At 48.7% G+C, this 21,922-nt stretch overlaps 1 protein-coding gene across 4 annotated transcripts in view; it reads right to left on the reverse strand.

Annotated features, from left to right (window-relative positions):
- Window positions 1–21,922, reverse strand: part of COPRS (coordinator of PRMT5 and differentiation stimulator) — a 94,227-nt gene that overhangs the window by 27,591 nt on the left and 44,714 nt on the right. For 2 of the 4 annotated variants that reach the window (XM_063963631.1, XM_063963630.1), the window contains exon 3: window positions 4,582–4,710. The exons of the other annotated variants lie outside the window; for them this stretch is intronic. In XM_063963631.1, the coding sequence (XP_063819701.1) occupies window positions 4,582–4,710 (129 nt within the window). The remainder of the gene's footprint in view (window positions 1–4,581; window positions 4,711–21,922) is intronic. 4 annotated transcript variants of the gene reach the window in all.

Here is a 21,922-nt window from a genome sequence, read left to right on the forward strand (position 1 = left end):
TCCGGCTCCTTGTATCCAAGAACGTGTGCACTTTTTACCATTTTGAGGGAGAAGCTTGCCATATTTAGTCTGTGGTTCCACAGCCATTTATATTTATATTCTGTCTTTAAGCTCAGCTAACTCAATATTTGCATACACTGTGCTTTACTATTCTGCGGGTGTAACCTGCTCCACTTCCAGTTTATGGCCATTTATTTTAGCTGCCCCTGTCAATTATACGGTATACTTATCCTGTGTTATGGGGTGGGGGGGGGGGGGGGGTTAAAGGGGTGTTAAGCATTTAGGTGTAGGGTAGTTAGGGATGGGGTTCTTATGGGGACCCAGGTATGCCTAGGTTGGGGTTAGGTTATACAGGGTGGGGGTTCTTGGGAGGTTTGCTTTGGGTGTCTTTAATTTATTTTGTTTATGTTTGTTTTGTAGGTTAGGGTATATGGGGTGGGGGGAATGTGAGGCTTTTTGTTTTGATATTCTGATGGATGTGAGTTTTTTTAAATTTTCATTTATGGTAGATCACCTATGGCCCATCATAAATCTGGTTCTCTCACGTGTACACCCAAATGGTGCCTTCGGGTGGCGATTAAGTTATCCGTGTTTGATGTGGGGTATTCTTCATGTCATTGTTTTAATATATCCTATTTTTCCATTTCTCATGTCCAATGGCTTGGTGGCTGATCTTTATTGTGCCATTTATAAACTGTATTATTCTTCATGTTTGCCTTACAATTCATATGCCTATTTAAAGTCTGTAACTCTTTAAATCTAATTTAAAAATGACACAATTTAAAAGGTTAGATCAGTGTTACATAGTACATGAATAATAAAGGATATCTCTTATTTGAAATAATGGGGGACACATGCTCCATTACAAAAATAGATATGTATGGAGGAATTATATAACAACGCAATATACAATAGGCTAATGTAATAGGAGTCTACTACTATACTAAATTGACGTATAAACAAAATTATCTGCCAATAGGATAATCAGGAACATGAATGACACAAATAGCCACCAATAGGGTTAGAATAGACTTAATTAATACTGTATTTTTTGTATTTATACAGACGTGGACAAATTTGGAAGTACTCTTCCATGAAAAAAAGAAACCATGTTTTTCACTGAAATAACGTGAAATTGACAAAAGGAATTGGCATCCAGGATTGTTTATTCCATATTTAATTGAAATCAGACTTTGCATTAGATTTCTAATTTAACAGAATATTTTAAATAATGAAACAAATGAAAATGGCACTGACAAAACTATAGTACCCTTAACTTAATATTTTCTTGCACAATCTTTAGAGCCAATCACTCAATCAAGCGATTTCTGTAGCTCTGAGTCTTCTGCATTTGTCCACAGGTACAGTAGTTTGTCCCACACTTTCTGAGCAAACTGTTCCAGCTGTCTCAGGTTTGATCGGTGCCTTCTGCAGACTTCAGCTCGTTCCATAGATGTTCTATAATAATCAAATTTGGGGGCTAATTCAGACCTGATCGCTGGCAAGCGATTTTTGCAGTCCTGCGATCGCATAGTCGGTGCCTATGGGAAGAGAGAATTTTAGCTGTGCAAATGTGCGATCGCATATGTAGCAGAGCTGTAAAAACAGATTTTGTGCAGTCTCTGCACAGCCCAGAACTTACTCAGCCGCTGCGATCACATCAGCCTGCTCAGGACCAGATCTGAAGTCAGACTCCCTCCCTGCAAATGCATGGACACGCCTGCTTTTTCCAAACACTCCCTGAAAACGGTCAGTTGCCACCGACAAACACCCTCTTCCTGTCAATCTCCTTGCAATTGCCTGTGCGAATGGATCCTTTGCAGAAACCCATCGCTGAGCGGCGATCCGCTTTGAACCCATGCGACATGCCTGCACATTGCGGTGCAGACGCATGCCCAGTTTGTGTCTGATCGCCCGCTAGCGAAAACGCACAGCAGCGATCAGGTCTGAATCGGCCCCTTGGGCTCATAAAGGCCACTCCAGAACAGTCCACTGTTCGGTTCTTACACATTCTTGGCTGCTTTTATCTGTGTGTGTTGACACATTATACTGTTGGAGGACCCATGACCTGTGGCTGAGACATAGCTTTTTTTACACCGGGCAGTAGGTTTCACTCCAAAATGGATTAATAGTCTTAAGATTTCATTGAGCTCTGCACAGATTCAAGGCATCCCGTGTCAGCCAAAGCACAGCAGCCCCAAATTATAATAGAGCCTCCTACATGTTTCACAGTGGTCTATACTTGTAGAGCTTAATTTTTTCATCTGTGAACACAGAGCTAATTTAACTTGGCAAAAAGTTCCAGTTTTGACTTATCTATCCAAAGGCATTCTCCCAGAAAGCAGTGTGTCAATCTACATTGTAGTTCCAGTTCGGATTTTGTTTGTTTTTCTTAAAGTCCACCTGGGTCTGCTTTCATAGAGCCCACTATCTCTCAAAAAGTGTTGGATAGTGCAATCACACACTGACATACCTTGACCTAGGAGTTCAGCTTGTATCTCTTTTGGAAGTTTTTCTTTTTTTTTTTTTTTAACGATTCTCATTATACTTCTGTTTAAACTGGGGATCGATTTTCTCTTGCAGCTCTGTCCAGAGAAGCAGGCTATAGTCCCCATGGACGTTAAACTACTTTAATATTAGCAACCGTAGTCACACGAACATGAAGCTGTTTAAACATGGTCTTACAACCTTTACCTTTAATGTGTTTATCATTTTATTTCTGCTCTCCTCAGGCAACTCTCTCCTTTACTTTCTATGGTCCACGTTCAGTGGACACACGGTGATACCAAACAAAAAGATTCCTTACTTTTTCTGGTCCATGTTCATTGGTCGACTAAAAAAAGCTCGGATGCTGCAGTATAGAGTGTGAATCTGAAACTTGTCTGTATATCCACCCACAGACCGCCCCCCCCCCCCCCCATCTCCAAAATACAGTAAGAAAATCTTTTTCTTCATTCTACTAGGGAACGCTGGAAACATTGGGGAAGAAGCACATTACTAAAAAATGGCAAACACATGAAACATGTAGAATATGTAAATGTATGAATAAATAAATAAATAAATGGGAATTTAATACCTACAGGTAATTCCTTTTCTCGTAGTTCGTAGTGGATACTGGGCACCTGCCTCAGTGCTTGGTGTTCCTGCTTACCTGGTTGTAAGTGTTCTTGGTGGGTCTGCTGTTGCTGTCCCAGTTCCATGTTTGGGTAGCGTTGCTTTCCTTGCTATAGTTAGCGTGGCTATCCTCTGTTCTGGTTAGCGCTCCAATCTTTTGTTATTGTTGTGTGTTGGTTCGTTACCTCACCGCTATCTTATTGTATATTCCTTCTCTCATGGTATGTCCGTCTCCTCGGGCACAGTTTTCCTAGACTGAGTCTGCTGGGAGGGGCATAGAGGGGAGGAGCCAGCACACACTAATGTTTTCTTAAAGTGCCAGGCTCCAGTGGACCCGATCTATACCCCATGGTACTAAAGTACATTCCCAGTATCCACTAGGACATTAGGGGGGGGGGGGGGGGGGGGGGGAAGTACCAGGTGGCAGCCATACAACAAACCAATTAATCCGTGGCACTGTGCCATGCCACCCATCAATGTCATACAATGCATACTGCAAGTTTTAGTAACCGTATTCCCAGTGATTCTTTGGAAGATGGCGCATGCAGATGAGAAAATAGGCTATGGCCATCTTTATGAAGCGGTCACTTGAAGATGGCACCACAGCGGAGGAGGGACCCACTTTCCAGCACAAGGTTAGTATATTGTAGAAGCAGGGTGTGCGGTGCAGGAATCCCTGTGCACTGCACACCATGCACCCATATTATATACGTCTATCTGAGCAGCCTGAATGCCGATTCTAATTCCAGTTTAGCCATCAGCGCAGCTTCACTGCAAGTTGACTAGACAAGTAGGCAATTTAGTTACACATTTTAAGATGCATATCTTGATCTCTTATCCAGGGGCGTCCCTATACCCTGTGACACCTGATGCAATTTAAGTTCCCCCTGCCTTCAGCGTATGCTGGCAAAAAGTTGGCATGGCCTTATGGGAAAGGTGCATGTCCTTGCGGCCCATACCCTGCTTTCATCACTCCGGGGGTCCGGGAGTTGTTTGGCTGCACCTGGAGATTGATTGGCTGCACTGCCGGCTTGGGGAGCCGACATTTTGGTGTCACCCCTCGGAGTGTGACACCCAGGAGTGACCCGCACCGCCATAGTTATGCTCCCATCCTTCGCACTGCTTAAACACCTACACTCTGGACACCTTAGTGCATTCTATGAATCAATGCTAATTATTTTAAATGATATTTATTCTCCCTTTGTTGACCGTGCCACTAGCCACAACGTGCCCATCTATGTTCTGCCTGATAAGGCATTTTATCAATTGTTTGGGCATGCTCCAATCTAATATAACTGTGCATGAAGAACAGGTGTATGCCCACTCCCACATTCCCTTTCTGCTGCTGGCATGTGCCTTATGTACTTTTCTTTGCTTTCCTATACATTGCACTTCTCCCTCAAAATATGAATGCTGAATCCATTTTCTCCCCCAACACGCAAGAACATTTTCCATTACTTAACTCACCCGCCTCCTCTCCACTTGAGTGTGCGACCTTATCATCCTGGCTTGTTTGAGCATTTCCTGTAATATTAGTTCTTCTCTTTGCTGTGTTGCTGCTTTCTACATAGTCATCTGCTGTGGAGTATAATCCTTCTGTGAAAAGACACAAAAACAAATGCCATCTCTAGGTCAACCAAACCTAGATTAGGGAAAGGGATAAATCAATGACGGGTAGGGATGTGGAAACAAATGGAGCCCTCGTGATGAAGGCAAGGTGTAAGTATATGTATTTCGAGGGAGAAGTGCAAGGGATAGGAAAGCTTAGAAAAGTATACATACTGTAAGGCTATTGAACGTAGTAGTAAGTTCAATACGTAGTCAAACAAATGTGTGAAAATGTCCATACCAAGACCATAATTACTTAAGAAGCAGGCCAAAGGGACACATGTAGGCCATCCAGATACTCGAGACGTACACAAAGCCGTTTGCAAACATGAATGTAGAAATTAGAAATGAGCGGGAATCCGGACCGCACCGAACACTGGGGATCCCAGTCCCCGCCAGACTTGGATCCCACATCGAGGCTGATCATCATCCTCCCAACGTCGGATTCTCGCGGGACTTGGATTCTATATAAGGCACAGAGGCTGGGACTCGTCAGTTCAGAGTAATGCACGCTGCCGTTTGCTACATTATACTCTGCTGTAATGGGTGTACTGTGTCCAGGGTCTCACAAGTGGCTGTGCTGGATACTGACTGTGTATAGGAGGGCACACTGCATGCTGCCATTTGCTTCATTATACCCTTCTGTAGTGGGTGTACTTGGCAGTCTCACACGTGGCAGAGCTGTACAGTGACTGTGTGTGGGGGTACACTGCACGCTGCTGTGTGCTGCACTATAGTCTGCTATACTGGCTGTGTGTGTCCAGAGTCTCACAAGTGGCTGTGCTGTACAGTGACTGTGTATAGGGGGTACGCTGCTGTGCTATTCTCTGCTATACTGGATGTGCTGTGTCCAGAGTCTCACAAGTGGCTGTGCTGTACAGTGACTGTGTACAGGGGGCACACTGATGTGTGCTGCGCTGTACTGGCTGTGCTGTATAGTGACTGTGTATGGGGACACGCAGCAGGCAGCTGAATTCTGCACTATACTCTGCTGTATTGGCTGTGCTGTGTCCAGACTCACAAGTGGCTGTGCTCTGTATAGTGACTGTATAGGGGGCACACTACTGTATGCTGCGCCAGTGTTTGCAAATCCGCACTACAGCACATATTTTACCCGATACTGAGGACTTGAGACTCACTTTTTCAGAATGGGTGGTCCCTGGGGACACACTCCAATGGGATTGGCTACAGGTTTAATGACTATCCCGACTGCAGAGAGAACTATAAAAGTAGAGGAGGAGTAGCCAGCTAGGCAAGGGAGACATCAATCACAGCAAGTAGTCAATCCCAGTGGAGCGCGTCCAGTAGAGATTACACAGCCCCACCGAACTGAGGAATAGCACCTACATTAGAGAACATGTGTCCCAGTCCCTGTCTTTAGGCGCTAGAGGGACCACCGGCAGACAGGTACTCACAGACAGGGAGTGATTGGGGACGGTGTCAGGGTGTGAGACTGTGTGTGCTCACACTGCTCAGTGCTGCGTGCCCACTCTGTGCGCAGTATAACGGGATCCCTGCTGCCTCTTGTTAATGTGCTGGATACTGTGCTTGCAGCAGGTGTCGGCGGCGATGGTCCCAAGGTCAGTGGAGACCAATCCAAGGACAATCCAAGGTGTCTGTTACCCACTGAGTGCTATGAATGTTTTACACATAACATTCATTCCCCGTCACGGCACTGTGTAGGCTGCCATACAGGTATGTGCTGTTATAGTATGGCTGTCATACTTCATACTCTATACGCGCTTTGATGGCTTTCCGTACTTGTCCTATACTGTCTTGAACTGCAAGTGCTGTCTTCTTGTTTTGCTCATTTGTTTATGTACTCTGTAATGGGCTCTGCGGATCTCTTGTGGCACCATATAAATTAAAGATAATAATAAGAATTTACTCACCGGTAATTCTATTTCTCGTAGTCCGTAGTGGATGCTGGGAACTCCGTAAGGACCATGGGGAATAGACGGGCTCCGGAGGAGACTGGGCACTCTAAGAAAGAATTAGGACTACTGGTGTGCACTGGCTCCTCCCTCTATGCCCCTCCTCCAGACCTCAGTTAGGGAAACTGTGCCCGGAAGAGCTGACACAACAAGGAAAGGATTTGGAATCCCGGGTAAGACTCATACCAGCCACACCAATCACACCGTACAACTCGTGATACTATACCCAGTTAACAGTATGAATAACAACTGAGCCTCACTAACCAGATGGCTCATAACAATAACCCTTTAGTTAGGCAATAACTATATACAAGTATTGCAGACAATCCGCACTTCGGATGGGCGCCCAGCATCCACTATGGACTACGAGAAATAGAATTACCGGTGTGTAAATTCTTATTTTCTCTGACGTCCTAGTGGATGCTGGGAACTCCGTAAGGACCATGGGGATTATACCAAAGCTCCCAAACGGGCAGGAGAGTGCGGATGACTCTGCAGCACCGAATGAGCAAACTCAAGGTCCTCCTCAGCCAGGGTATCAAACTTGTAGAATTTTGCAAACGTGTTTGATCCCGACCTGGTAGCAGCTCGGCAAAGTTGTAAAGCCGAGACCCCTCGGGCAGCCGCCCAAGAAGAGCCCACCTTCCTCGTGGAATGGGCTTTGACTGATTTAGGATGCGGCAGTCCAGCCGCAGAATGTGCAAGTTGAATCGTGGAGCAGATCTAGCGAGCAATAGTCTGCTTAGAAGCAGGAGCACCCAGCTTGTTGGGTGCATGCAGGATAAACAGCGAGTCAGTCTTTCTGACTCTAGCCGTCCTGGAAACAGATTTTCAGGGCCCGGACCACGTCCAGCAACTTGGAAGCCTCCAAATCCCGAGTAGCCGCAGGCACCACAATAGGTTGGTTCAATGAAACGCTGATACCACCTTAGGGAGGAATTGGGGACGAGTCCTCAATTCTGCTCTGTCCATATGGAAGATCAGATAGGGGCTTTTACAGGACAAAGCCGCCAATTCTGACACCCGCCTAGCCGAAGCCAAGGCCAAAGCATGACCACTTTCCACGTGAGATATTTTAATTCCACGGTCTGAAGTGGCTCAAACCAATGTGATTTTAGGAAATCCAACACAACGTTGAGATCCCAAGGTGCCACTGGGGGCACAAAAGGGGGCTGAATATGCAGCACTCCCTTAACAAAACGTCTGAACTTCAGGCAGTGAAGCCAGTTCTTTTTGAAAGAAAATAGACAGGGCCGAAATCTGGACTTTAATGGATCCCAATTTTAGGCCCATAGTCACTCCTGACTGTAGGAAGTGCAGAAATCGACCCAGCTGAAATTCTTCTGTGGGGGCCTTCATAGCCTCACACCAAGCAACATATTTTCGCCATATGCGGTGATAATGTTTTGCTGTCACATCTTTCCTAGCTTTTATCAGCGTAGGAATGACTTCAACCGGAATGCCCTTTTCCATCAGGATCCGGCGTTCAACCGCCATGCCGTCAAACGCAGCCGCGGTAAGTCTTGGAACAGACAGGGCCCCTGCTGTAACAGGTCCTGTCTGAGAGGCAGAGGCCAAGGGTCCTCTGAGATCATTTCTTGTAGTTCCGGGTACCAAGTCCTTCTTGGCCAATCCGGAACGATGAGTATAGTTCTTACTCCTCTCTTTCTTATTATCCTCAGCACCTTTGGTATGAGAGGAAGAGGAGGGAACACATAAACCGACTGGTACACCCACGGTGTCACTAGAGCGTCCACAGCTATTGCCTGAGGGTCCCTTGACCTGGCTCAATATCTTTTTAGCTTTTTGTTGAGGCGGGACGCCATCATGTCCACCTGTGGCCTTTCCCAACGATTTACAATCGGTTGGAAGACTTCTGGATGAAGTCCCCACTCTCCCGGGTGGAGGTCGTGCCTGCTGAGGAAGTCTGCTTCCCAGTTGTCCACTCCCGGAATGAACACTGCTGACAGTGCTATCACGTGATTTTCCGCCCATCGGAGAATCCTTGTGGCTTCTGCCATCGCCATCCTGCTTCTTGTGCCGCCCTGTCGGTTTACATGGGCGACCGCCGTGATGTTGTCTGACTGAATCAGCACCGGCTGGTTTTGAAGCAGGGGTCTTGCCTGACTTAGGGCATTGTAAATGGCCCTTAGTTCCAGAATATTTATGTGTAGGGAAGCCTCCTGACTCGACCATTGTCCTTGGAAGTTTCTTCCCTGAGTGACTGCCCCCCAACCTCAGAGGCTTGCATCCGTGGTCACCAGGACCCAGTCCTGTATGCCGAATCTGCGGCCCTCTAGAAGATGAGCACTCTGCAGCCACCACAGCAGAGACACCCTGGCCCTCGGGGACAGGGTGATCAGCCGATGCATCTGAAGATGCGATCTGGACCACTTGTCTAACAGATCCCACTGAAAGATCCTTGCATGGAACCTGCCGAATGGAATTGCCTCGTAAGAAGCTACCATCTTTCCCAGGACTCGCGTGCAGTGATGCACCGACACCTGTTTTGGTTTCAGGAGGTCTCTGACCAGAGATGACAACTCCTTGGCCTTCTCCTCCGGGAGAAATACCTTCTTCTGTTCTGTGTCCAGAATCATACCCAGGAACAGCAGACGCGTCGTAGGAACCAGCTGCGACTTTGGAATATTCAGAATCCAGCCGTGCTGTTGTAGCACTTCCTGAGATAGTGCTACTCCGACCAACAACTGCTCCCTGGACCTCGCCTTTATAAGGAGATCGTCTAAGTATGGGATAATTATAACTCCCTTCTTTCGAAGGAGTATCATCATTTTCGGCCATTACCTTGGTAAATACCCTCGGTGCCGTGGACAGACCAAACGGCAACGTCTGGAATTGGTAATGGCAGTCTTGTACCACAAAACGGAGGTACACCTGGTGAGGTGGGTAAATGGGGACATGCAGGTAAGCATCCTTGATGTCCAGTGATACCATGTAATCCCCTTCTTCCAGGCTTGCAATAACCGCCCTGAGCGATTCCATTTTGAACTTGAACCTCCTTATATAAGTGTTCAAGGATTTCAAATTTAGAATGGGTCTCACCGAACCGTCTGGTTTCGGTACCACAAACATTGTGGAATAGTAACCCCGTCCCTGTTGAAGGAGGGGAACTTTTATTATCACTTGCTGGAGGTACAGCTTGTGAATTGCCGCCAGCACTACTTCCCTGTCCGGGGGAGTAGCTGGCAAGGCTGATTTGAGGTAACGGCGAGGGGGAGGCGTCTCGAATTCCAGCTTGTATCCCTGAGATACCACTTGTAGAACCCAGGGATCCACCTGTGAGCGAACCCACTGGTCGCTGAAGTTCCGGAGACGGGCCCCCACCGCACCTGGCTCCTCCAGTGGAGCCCCAGCGTCATGCGGTGGATTTAGTGGAAGCAGGGGAGGATTTTTGTTCTTGGAACTGGCTGTATGGTGCAGCTTTTTCCCTCTACCCCTGCCTCTGGGCAGAAAGGACGCACCTTTAACCAGCTTGCCTTTCTGGGGCCGAAAGGACTGTACCTGATAATACGGTGCTTTCTTAGGCTGTGAGGGAACCTGAGGTAAAAATGTCGACTTCCCAGCTGTTGCTGTGGAAACGAGGTCCGAGAGACCATCCCCAAACAATTCCTCACCCTTGTAAGGCAAAACCTCCATGTGCCTTTTAGAATCCGCATCACCTGTCCACTGCCGAGTCCATAATACTCTCCTGGCAGAAATGGACATTGCATTAATTCTAGATGCCAGCCGGCAAATATTACTCGGTGCATCTCTCATATATAAGACTACGTCTTTAATATGCTCTATGGTTAGCAATATAGTGTCCCTGTCCAGGGAATCAATGTTATCAGACAGGGAATCAGACCACGCTGCTGCAGCACTGCACATCCATGCTGAAGCAATAGCAGGTCTCAGTATAGTACCTGAGTGTGTATATACAGACTTCAGGACAGCCTCCTGCTTTCTATCCGCAGGCTCCTTTAAGGCGGACGTATCCTGAGACGGTAGTGCCACCTTTTTTGACAAGCGTGTGAGCGCTTTATCCACCCTCGGGGATGTCTCCCAACGTACCCTGTCCTCTGGCGGGAAAGGGTACGCCATCAGTAACTTTTTAGAAATCACTAGTTTTTTATCAGGGGAAGCCCACGCTTCTTCACACACTTCATTCAACTCATCTGATGGGGGAAAAACCACTGGTTGCTTTTTCTCCCCAAACATAATACCCTTTTTAGTGGTACCTGGGTTAATGTCAGAAATGTGCAACACATTTTTCATTGCCGTAATCATGCAACGGATGGCCCTAGTGGAATGTACATTAGTCTCATCGTCGTCGACACTGGAGTCAGACTCCGTGTCGACATCTGTGTCTGCCATCTGAGGTAGCGGGGGTTTTTGAGCCCCTGATGGCCTTTGAGACGCCGGGGCAGGCACTGGCTGAGAAGCCGGCTGTCCCACAGCTGTTATGTCATCGAACCTTTTATGTAAGGAGTTGACACTGTCGTGTAAAACCTTCCACATATCCATCCACTCTGGTGTCGACCACGCAGGGGGTGACATCACATTTATCGGCACCTGCTCCGCCTCCACATAAGCCTCCTCATCAAACATGTCGACACAGCCGTACCGACACCGCACACACAGAGGGAATGCTCTGACTGAGGACAGGACCCCACAAAGTCCTTTGGGGAGACCGAGAGAGAGTATGCCAGCACACACCACAGCGCTATATAAACAGGGATTTACACTACACAAAGTGATTTTCCCTATAGCAGCTATACAATACAGTTTGTGCCTAAATTTAGTGCCCCCCCTCTCTTTTTTACCCTTTGACCCTGGAAACTGCAGGGGAGAGCCTGGGGAGCTGTCTTCCAGCGGAGCTGTGAAGAGGAAATGGCGCCAGTGTGCTGAGGGAGATAGCCCCGCCCCCTTTTCGGCGGGCTTCTCCCGCTCTTTTATTAATATTATGGCAGGGGATTTTTACACATATATAGTTTATTAGACTATATTATGTGTTGTTTTGCCAATTTAAGGTACTCTAATTGCAGCCCAGGGCGCCCCCCCCCCTGCGCCCTGCACCCATCAGTGACCGGAGTATGTGGTGTGCATAGGCAGCAATGGCGCACAGCTGCAGTGCTGTGCGCTACCTTAATGAAGACCGGAGTCTTCAGCCGCCGATTTCCAGGACTTTCTTCTTGCTTCTGGCTCTGCAAGGGGGACGGCGGCGCGGCTCCGGGACCGGACGACCGAGGCTGGGCCTGTGTTCGATCCCTCTGGAGCTAATGGTGTCCAGTAGCCTAGAAGCCCAAGCTAGCTACAAGCAGGTAGGTTCGCTTCTCTCCCCTAAGTCCCTCGTAGCAGTGAGTCTGTTGCCAGCAGATCTCACTGAAAATAAAAAACCTAATAAATACTTTCTTTACTAGAAGCTCAGGAGAGCCCCTAGTGTGCAACCAGCTCGAGCCGGGCACAGATTCTAACTGAGGTCTGGAGGAGGGGCATAGAGGGAGGAGCCAGTGCACACCAGATATAGTACCTAATCTTTCTTTAAAGAGTGCCCAGTCTCCTGCGGAGCCCGTCTATTCCCCATGGTCCTTACGGAGTTCCCAGCATCCACTAGGACGTCAGAGAAATTAATAATATTATTATTATTATCTTTACTAGTAGTTAGTCTGGCTTGGCTTCCTCCCGAACCTACACCCCCCTCCCCTCCTCAGTGACAGTCAGCGGCAAGCACACTGTATCTTGGAAAGCATTAGGGGGGGCATTTATCATACAGTAGATCGCATATGCAATGTAATCTTGGGGGGATCTTACTGCCCAGGATCCACATTGTAATATGCGATCCTATCGGCTGGATGCATCATCCAGCACATGCAGGGACAAGGGCTCTGAAAGGAGCCCGTCCCTGCAGTGTACCGAGCAGGGTGCCCGGGCCTCTGTGCATGCATGGTAATCATTACTGCTGTTCACAGGAGCCATTTCCAGCAAAGGAATCCTGGGGAACCCTGCCGGAACTCTAACCCGTGATGTGTAGCCCATATGCTACAATGGGCTACCACAGTCAGGAGGCTGCAGTAGCTGCGGAGTACAATATCCGGAATGCGAAACCTCTGGGGGATGCGGCTGCGGGTTGCAATGGGGGCATCGCAGCAGGTATCTCAGATACCTGCTGCGGTCCCTCCTTCATACATTCCAGGGAAATATAGTATTTGCAACTAGCATCCCAACATAGGATTTCATTACCTACCGGTAAACCTTTTCTCGTAGTCCGTAGAGAATGCTGGGGTCCACATTAGTATCATAGGGTATAGACGGGTCCACCTGGAGCCATTGGCACTTTTAAGAATTTGAGAGTGTGGGCTGGCTCCTCCCTCTGTGCCCCTTGTACCAGACTCAGTCTAGAAACTGTGCCCGAGGAGACGGACATCTTCGAGAGAAGGATTTAACACAGATAGTGGTGAGATTCATACCAGCTCACACAAACAAGGCACATCAAGATAACTAGCTTGAAAAACTCAGCAACCACTGAAACATTATTTACCCAATAATAACGCAGTATGTAACTAACAACAAAGTTGTACTGAACTAGATAACAACTGCAGAAAAACGAAGCACTGGGCGGGCGCCCAGCATCCTCTACGGACTACGAGAAAAGGATTTACCGGTAGGTAATTAAAATCTTATTTTCTCTTGCGTCCTAGAGGATGCTGGGGTCCACATTAGTACCATGGTGATGTACCAAAGCTCCCAGAACGGGAGGGAGAGTGCGCAGGCTCCTGCAGAACTGCTTGACCAAACTTGAGGTCATCAGAGGCCAAAGTATTGAACTTGTAGAACTTAGCAAACGTGTTCGACCCTGACCAAGTAGCTGCTCGGCAAGGCTGTAAGGCTAAGACACCCCCGGCAGCCGCCCAGGAAGAACCCACCTTACAAGTACAGTGGGCCTTAACAGATTTTGGACACGGCAATTCAGTCGTAGAATAAGCATGCTGGATAGTGAACCTGATCCAGCGAGAGTTCGTCTGCTTTAAGCAGGACACCCAATTTTCTTGGGATCATACAGAACAAACAGAGAGTCCGATTTTCTGTGACGAGCAGTCCTCTTCACGTAGATTTTCAGAGCCCTTACAACCTCCAAGGACTTTGATGAACATGAGGAGTCAGTAGCAACTGGCACCACAATAGGTTGGTTGATATGAAATGCCGACACAACCTTCGGAAGGAACTGCTGACGTGTCCGGAGCTCAGCTCTATCTTCATGGAAGATCAAGTAGGGGCTCTTACATGACAAAGCCCCCAACTCCGACACACATCTAGCAGAAGCTAAGGCCAACAAAGTGACAGCCTTCCACGTGAGAAACTTGACCTCAACCTCTGGCAGAGGATCGAACCAATCCAAATGGAGGAACTGTAACACCACGTTAAGATCCCAGGGCACCGTTGGAGGCATAAAGGGAGGCTGGATGTGCAGAACCCCTTTCAAAAAAGTCTGAACCCCAGGGAGGGAAGCCAACTGTTTCTGGAAGAAAATGGATAGGGCCAAAATCTGGACCTTTACGGATCCCAACCTCAGGCCCATATCCACACCTGCTTGCAGGAAGAGGAGAAACTGTCCCAGTTGAAACTCCACTGTAGGAAACTTCTTGGACTCACACCAAGATATATATTTTTTCCAAATACAATGGTAATGTTTAGACGTTACTCCTTTCCTAGCCTGTATCAGGGTAGGAATAACCTTGATCAAAATGCCCTTCCGAGCTAATATCTGGCGTTAAAACGCCATGCCGTCAAACGTGGCCGCGGTAAGTCTTGATAAGCGAACTGCCCCTGCTGCAGCAGGTCCTCCCGAAGAGGAAGAGGCCTCAGCTCTTCCAACAGTAGATCCAGAAGATCCGCGTACCAAGCCCTTCTTGGCCAGTCCGGAGCAATGAGGATTGCCTGAACCCTTGTTCTCCTTACGAGTTTTAGAACTCTTGGAATGAGTGGAAGTGGAGGAAACACGTACGCCAACTGGAACACCCACGGAGTCACTAGGGCGTCCACCGCCACGGCTTGCGGGTCCCTCGACCTGGAACAATACCGCTGAAGCTTCTTGTTGAGATGAGAGGCCATCATGTCTATTTGAGGTACACCCCAAAGATCTGTGACCTCCGTGAACACCTCCGGATGTAGTCCCCATTCTCCTGGATGGAGATTGTGTCTGCTGAGGAAGTCCGCTTCCCAGTTGTCTACTCCCGGAATGAAGATTGCTGACAGCGCCAACGCGTGTTTTTCTGCCCAGAGGATGATTCTTGTTACCTCTGACATTGCAGCTCTGTTCTTCGTTCCGCCCTGTCGGTTTATGTAAGCCACTGTCGTTACATTGTCCGACTGCACTTGAATGGCTTGATCTTGCAGAAGATGGGCCGATTGGAGAAGACTGTTGTAGACAGCTTTTAGTTTCAGAATGTTTATTGGAAGGCTGGATTCCAAGTTTGACCACCGTCCTTGGAAGGTTTCCCCTTGAGAGACCGCGCCCCAGCCCTGGAGACTTGCATCCGTGGTAAGAAGGACCTAGTCCTGAATCCAGAACATGCAGCCCACCAGGTGGTGAGGCATTTGCAGCCACCAGAGGAGTGAAATCCTGGCTTTCGGCGACAGACGTATCCTCTGGTGCATGTGTAGGCGAGAACCCGACCATTTGTCTAGGAGATCCAGTTGAAAGGACCGAGCATGAAACCTTCCGTACTGTAGAGCCTCGTAGGAGCCAACCATCTTCCCCAGAAGGCGAATACACTGATGAACCGATACCCGGGCTGGCTTCAGGACATCCCGGACCATTGTTTGAATCACCAACACTTTCTCCTCCGGCAGAAACACCCTCTGCACTTCCATGTCGAGGATCATCCCCAGAAAAAACAATCTCCTTGCCAGCTCCAAATGTGACTTTGGAAGGTTCAGGATCCAACCGTGTTCCCTGAGCAGATGAGTCGTGAGAACAATGGACTGCAACAACGTCTCCCGGGACGATGCCTTTATCAGCAGATCGTCCAGATATGGGATTATGTTCACCCCGTCTGCGGAAGAGAACCATCATCTCGGCCATCACCTTGGTGAACACCCTCGGTGCCGTGGAGAGGCCGAATGGCACTGCCTGAAATTGATAGCGACTGTCTAACAGTGCAAATCTGAGATAAGTCTGGTGCGGCAGCCAAATCGGAATGTGGAGGTACGCATCCTTGATATCCATGGATACCAGGAATTCCCCCTCCTCCGAAATCGTACCCCTGGGACACAATATCCTGTACCCAGGGATCCAGGCCGGACGACACCCAGACGTGTCTGAAACGTCTGACTTTCGCACCCACCAGCCCGTCCTCTAGGCTGTGCGGTCCACCGTCATGCTGAGATTTTGAGGAACCAGAAGCAGGTTTCTGGTCCTGGGAACCTGCGGGTGCAGGCTTTTTGGATTTTGCACGACCACCTCTAAAAAAAAGTGGTAGGAGGCTTGGACTTTTTTGCCTTAGCGGTCCGAAAGGACTGCGACACAGCTGAAGAAAATGGTTTAATCGTAGAAAGTTTAGCAGCGGGAAGGAAAGGTGACTTACCTGCTGTTGCCGTGGAAATCCACGCATCCAACTCTTCCCGAAATAGAGCCTGACCTGTGTAGGGTAGGTTCTCCACACTTCTCCTGGATTCTGCGTCTGCAGACCATTGGCGTAGCCAGAGTCCCCTGCGGGCTGAAACCGACATGAAAGATATCCGTGCAGTCAGCGTACCCAGGTCCTTCATGGATTCCACCATGAACCCCGCAGAATCCTGTATGTTACGTAAAAACAATTCAATGTCACTTCTATCCATTGTATCCAAATCCTCTAGTAATGTGCCTGACCACTTTACTATGGCTTTAGAAATCCATGACAGGCAATAGTGGGCCTTAACGCCACTCCTGAAGGCGTGTATATGGATTTGAGCGTAGTGTCAATCTTACGATCAGCCGGTTCTTTTAACGCGGTAGATCCAGGAACAGGTAAAACCACCTTTTTTGACTGGAGACAGATGCGTCAACTATGGGTGGGTTTTCCCATTTTTTCCTATCCCCCTCAGGTAAGGGAAAAGCAATCAGAACCCGTTTTGGGATCTGGAATTTTTTCTTCGGGTTTTCCCAGGATTTTTCAAATACAGCGTTTAATTCTTTAGACGCAGGGAAGGTTAGCGAGGCTTTCTTATTGTCAGTGAATTAAGTCTCCTCAACCTGCTCAGGTGGTGTGTCATTAATGTTTACCACATCTCTAATGGCCTCAATCATGAGCTGCACCCCTTTTGCAACGGATGCCGTCCCCCTCACGTCTACTGTATCAGAGTCGGTATCCGTGTCATCTTGCATAATGTGGGCAAGTGCACGTTTCTGTGGGAACATACTAGGGGATTTCGCAGGAATAGGAACAGAACCTGACCAAACTGCCATAGAATTCTTTAACACCTGAGTTTCAGTCTCCGAATGAGCTACCCTGGTAGAGATCTGAGAGATCATCCCCTTAATAGATGACAACCACTCAGGCTCATTAATTGGGATCTGAGACAAAACATTACAATCCTGATTACATGGAATGGATCCCTCCTGAGACGAAACATCCTCTGCAGCATATGACACAGAGTCCCTAGACATGGCTATGTGAGACAACAAACACACACACACAGAGAAATGTCAGACACAGTTTTCTCCCAAGTATGCAACAGAGAGAGACACAGGGATTGGAGCCAACCCACACACAGCGCTTACTGAGGTAGATATAATACAACTACCTAGCGCTTACCGTGTACCTTAAAAGACTACACAGTACATACACAGCCCCCCCCTCCCCCTCCCCAACCCCCTGGCACCACACAGGATAGATGGCGTTGCTTGGAGGGACAGCTCTCCCTGTCAGCGTCACTGTAGAGGATCTGCAGGCAGGAAAATGGCGCTGAACGCTGCTGGGTCCGCTCTGAGGAGAAGCTCCGCCCCCTGAACATGGCGCTGCTTCCCACACTTCAATTCTTTTTACTCGCCTGAGGATTTCTGTTGGCAGTGTAAACGAGGTCCCTGACCGACTTGCTGACCAGTGTAGGGCATCGGCACTGGCTCAGGGCGCCCCTCACAGCACCGCACTATGTACCGCTGAGCCTCCGCTCCCACCCTGTTGCCGTCATCTTCACACCGGCTCCCCGCTTGTTGAGGGGGCCGGTGACTCACTCGCCACCGGAATTCTTCTGGCTCTGTTAGGGGGTGGCGGCATGCAGCGGGAGTAAGCGGTCGCCTGGGGCGGCTAACGATCATCACCCTCAGGAGCGAATGTCCTCTCAGCGAAGATAGTGGCTCAAAACCCCTCAGGGCGGACACTACTCCTCCCCTAAGTCCCACGAAGCAGAGAGGCTGTTACCAGCAGCCTCCCTGTGCCTAACTTTACTCTTAGAAAAATAATAAAACTAAAGAAGCTCTAGGAGCTCCCCTAGCTGTGACCGGCTCCTCCGGGCACATTTTCTAAACTGAGTCTGGTAGGAAGGGCATAGAGGGAGGAGCCAGCCCACACTCTCAAACTCTTAAAGTGTCCGTGGCTCCTAGTGGACCCGTCTATACCCCATGGTACTAATGTGGACCCCAGCTCAATACACAGTCACACAACCGCTAAAGAGAACAACTAGAAATAAAATAATAAGAATTTACTTACCGATAATTCTATTTCTCGTAGTCCGTAGTGGATGCTGGGGACTCCGTAAGGACCATGGGGAATAGCGGCTCCGCAGGAGACTGGGCACAAAAGTAAAGCTTTAGAACTACCTGGTGTGCACTGGCTCCTCCCCCTATGACCCTCCTCCAAGCCTCAGTTAGGATACTGTGCCCGGACGAGCGTACACAATAAGGAAGGATTTTGAATCCCGGGTAAGACTCATACCAGCCACACCAATCACACCATATAACTTGTGATCTAAACCCAGTTAACAGCATGATAACAGAGGAGCCTCTAGAAAAGATGGCTCACTACAGCAATAACCCGATTTTTTTTTTTTTGGTAACAATAACTATGTACCAGTATTGCAGACAATCCGCACTTGGGATGGGCGCCCAGCATCCACTACGGACTACGAGAAATAGAATTATCGGTAAGTAAATTCTTATTTTCTATGACGTCCTAGTGGATGCTGGGGACTCCGTAAGGACCATGGGGATTATACCAAAGCTCCCAAACGGGCGGGAGAGTGCGGATGACTCTGCAGCACCAAATGAGAGAACTCCAGGTCCTCCTCAGCCAGGGTATCAAATTTGTAGAATTTTACAAACGTATTTGCTCCTGACCAAGTAGCTGCTCGGCAAAGTTGTAAAGCCGAGACCCCTCGGGCAGCCGCCCAAGATGAGCCCACCTTCCTTGTGGAATGGGCTTTTACAGATTTGGTCTGTGGCAGGCCTGCCACAGAATGTGCAAGCTGAATTGTACTACAAATCCAACGAGCAATAGTCTGCTTAGAAGCAGGAGCACCCAGCTTGTTGGGTGCATACGGAATAAACAACGAGTCAGATTTTCTGACTCCAGCCGTCCTGGAAACCTATATTTCCAGGGCCCTGACAACGTCTAGCAACTTGGAGTCCTCCAAGTCCCTAGTAGCCGCAGGCACCACAATAGGTTGATTCAGGTGAAATGCTGAAAACCACCTTAGGGAGAAACTGAGGACAAGTCCTCAATTCCGCCCTGTCCGAATGGAAAATCAGATGAGGGCTTTTACAGGATAAAGCCGCCAATTCTGACACACACCTGGCCCAGGCCAGGGCCAACAGCATGACCACTTTCCATGTGAGATATTTTAACTCCACATATTTAAGTGGTTCAAACCAATGTGACTTTTGGAACCCAAAAACTACATTTAGATCCCAAGGTGCCACTGGGGGCACAAAAGGAGGCTGTATATACAGTACCCCTTTCACAAACGTCTGAACTTCAGGGACTGAAGCTAGTTCTTTTTGGAAGAAAATTGACAGGGCCGAAATTTGAACCTTAATGGACCCCCATTTCAGGCCCATAGACACTCCTGTTTGCAGGAAATGTAGGAATCGACCTAGTTGAAAATTCCTCCGTCGGGGCCTTACTGGCCTCGCACCACGCAACATATTTTCGCCAAATGCGGTGATAATGTTTTGCGGTTATATCTTTCCTGGCTTTGATCAGGATAGGAATGACTTCATCTGGAATGCCTTTCTCCTTCAGGATCCGGCGTTCAACCGCCATGCCGTCAAACGCAGTCGCGGTAAGTCTTGGAACAGACAGGGTCCTTGCTGGAGCAGGTCCCTTCTTAGAGGTAGAGGCCACGGATCCTCCGTGAGCATCTCTTGAAGTTCCGGTTACCAAGTCCTTCTTGGCAAATCCGGAGCCCGAATATAGTGCTTACTCCTCTCCATCTTATAATTCTCAGTACCTTGGGTATGAGAGGCAGAGGAGGGAACACATACACTGACTGGTACACCCACTGTGTTACCAGAGCGTCTACAGCTATTGCCGGAGGGTCCCATGACCCGGCGCAATACTTGTCGAGTTTTATAAACATGTGGAAGACTTCTGGGTGAAGTCCCCACTTGCTGACAGTGCTATCACATGATTTTCCGCCCAGCTTAGAATCCTTGCAGCTTCTGCCATTGCCCTCCTGCTTCTTGTGTCACCCTGTCTGTTTACGTGGGTGACTGCCGTGATGTTGTCCGAATGGATCAACTCCGGGTGACCTTGAAGCAGAGGTCTTGCTGAGCTTAGAGCATTGTAAATGGCCCTTAGCTTCAGGATATTTATGTGAAGTGATGTCTCCAGGCTTGACCATGAGCTCTGGAAATTCCTTCCCTGTGTGACTGCTCCCCAGCCTCGCAGGCTGGCATCCGTGGTCACCAGGACCCAGTCCTGAATGTCGAATCTGCGGCCCTCTAGAAGATGAGCACTCTGCAACCACCACAGGAGAGACACCCTTGTGGTTGGTGACAGGGTTATCCGCTGATGCATCTGAAGATGCGACCCGGACCATTTGTCCAGCAGGTCCCACTGGAAAGTTCTTGCGTGGAATCTGCCGAATGGGATTGCTTCGTAGGAAGCCACCATTTTTCCCAGAACCCTTTCATTGATGTACTGAGACTTGGCTCGGTTATAGGAGGTTCCCGACTAGCTCGGATAACTCCCTGACTTTCTCCTCCGGGAGAAACACCTTTTTCTGGACTGTGTCCAGGATCATCCCTAGGAACAGACGACGAGTCGTCGGAATCAGCTGCGATTTTGGAATATTGAGAACCCAATCGTGCTGCCGCAACACTACCTGAGATAGTGCTACACCGACCTCCAACTGTTCCCTGGATCTTACCCTTATCAGGGAATCGTCCAAGTAAGGGATAACTAAAATTCCCTTCCTTCGAAGGAGTATCATCATTTCGGCCATTACCTTGGTAAAGACCCGGGGTGCCGTGGACCATCCATACGGCAGCGTCTGAACTGATAGTGACAGTTCTGTACCATAAACCTGAGGTACCCTTGGTGAGAAGGGTAAATTGGGACATGAAGGTAAGCATCCTTGATGTCCCGAGACATCATGTAGCCCCCTTCTTCCAGGTTCGCAATCACTGCTCTGAGTGACTCAATCTTGAATTTGAACCTCCGTATGTAAGTGTTCAAGATTTTAGATTTAGAATCGGTCTCACCGAGCCGTCCGGCTTCGGTACCACAACAGTGTGGAATAATACCCCGTTCCCTGTTGCAGGAGGGGTACCCTGATTATCACCTGCTGGGAATACAGCTTGTGAATGGCTTCCAAAACTGCCTCCCTGTCAGAAGGAGACATCGGTAAAGCCGACTTTAGGAAACGGCGAGGGGGAGACGTCTCGAATTCCAATTTGTACCCCTGAGATATCACCTGAAGGATCCAGGGGTCTACTTGCGAGTGAGCGCACTGCGCGCTGAAATTCATTGAGACGGGCCCCCACCGTGCCTGATTCTGCTTGTAAAGCCCCAGCGTCATACTGAGGGCTTGGCAGAGGCGGGAGAGGGCTTCTGTTCCTGGGAACTGGCTGATTTCTGCAGCCTTTTTCCTCTCCCTCTGTCACGGGGCAGAAATGAGGAACCTTTTGCCCGCTTGCCCACGAAAAGACTGCGCCTGATAATACGGCGTCTTCTTATGTTGAGAGGCGACCTGGGGTACAAACGTGGATTTCCCAGCTGTTGCCGTGGCCACCAGGTCTGAAAGACCGACCCCAAATAACTCCTCCCCTTAATAAGGCAATACTTCCA

This window comes from Pseudophryne corroboree, chromosome 3 (assembly GCF_028390025.1).
Source record: "Pseudophryne corroboree isolate aPseCor3 chromosome 3, aPseCor3.hap2, whole genome shotgun sequence".
NCBI classification, from domain to species: domain Eukaryota; kingdom Metazoa; phylum Chordata; class Amphibia; order Anura; family Myobatrachidae; genus Pseudophryne; species Pseudophryne corroboree.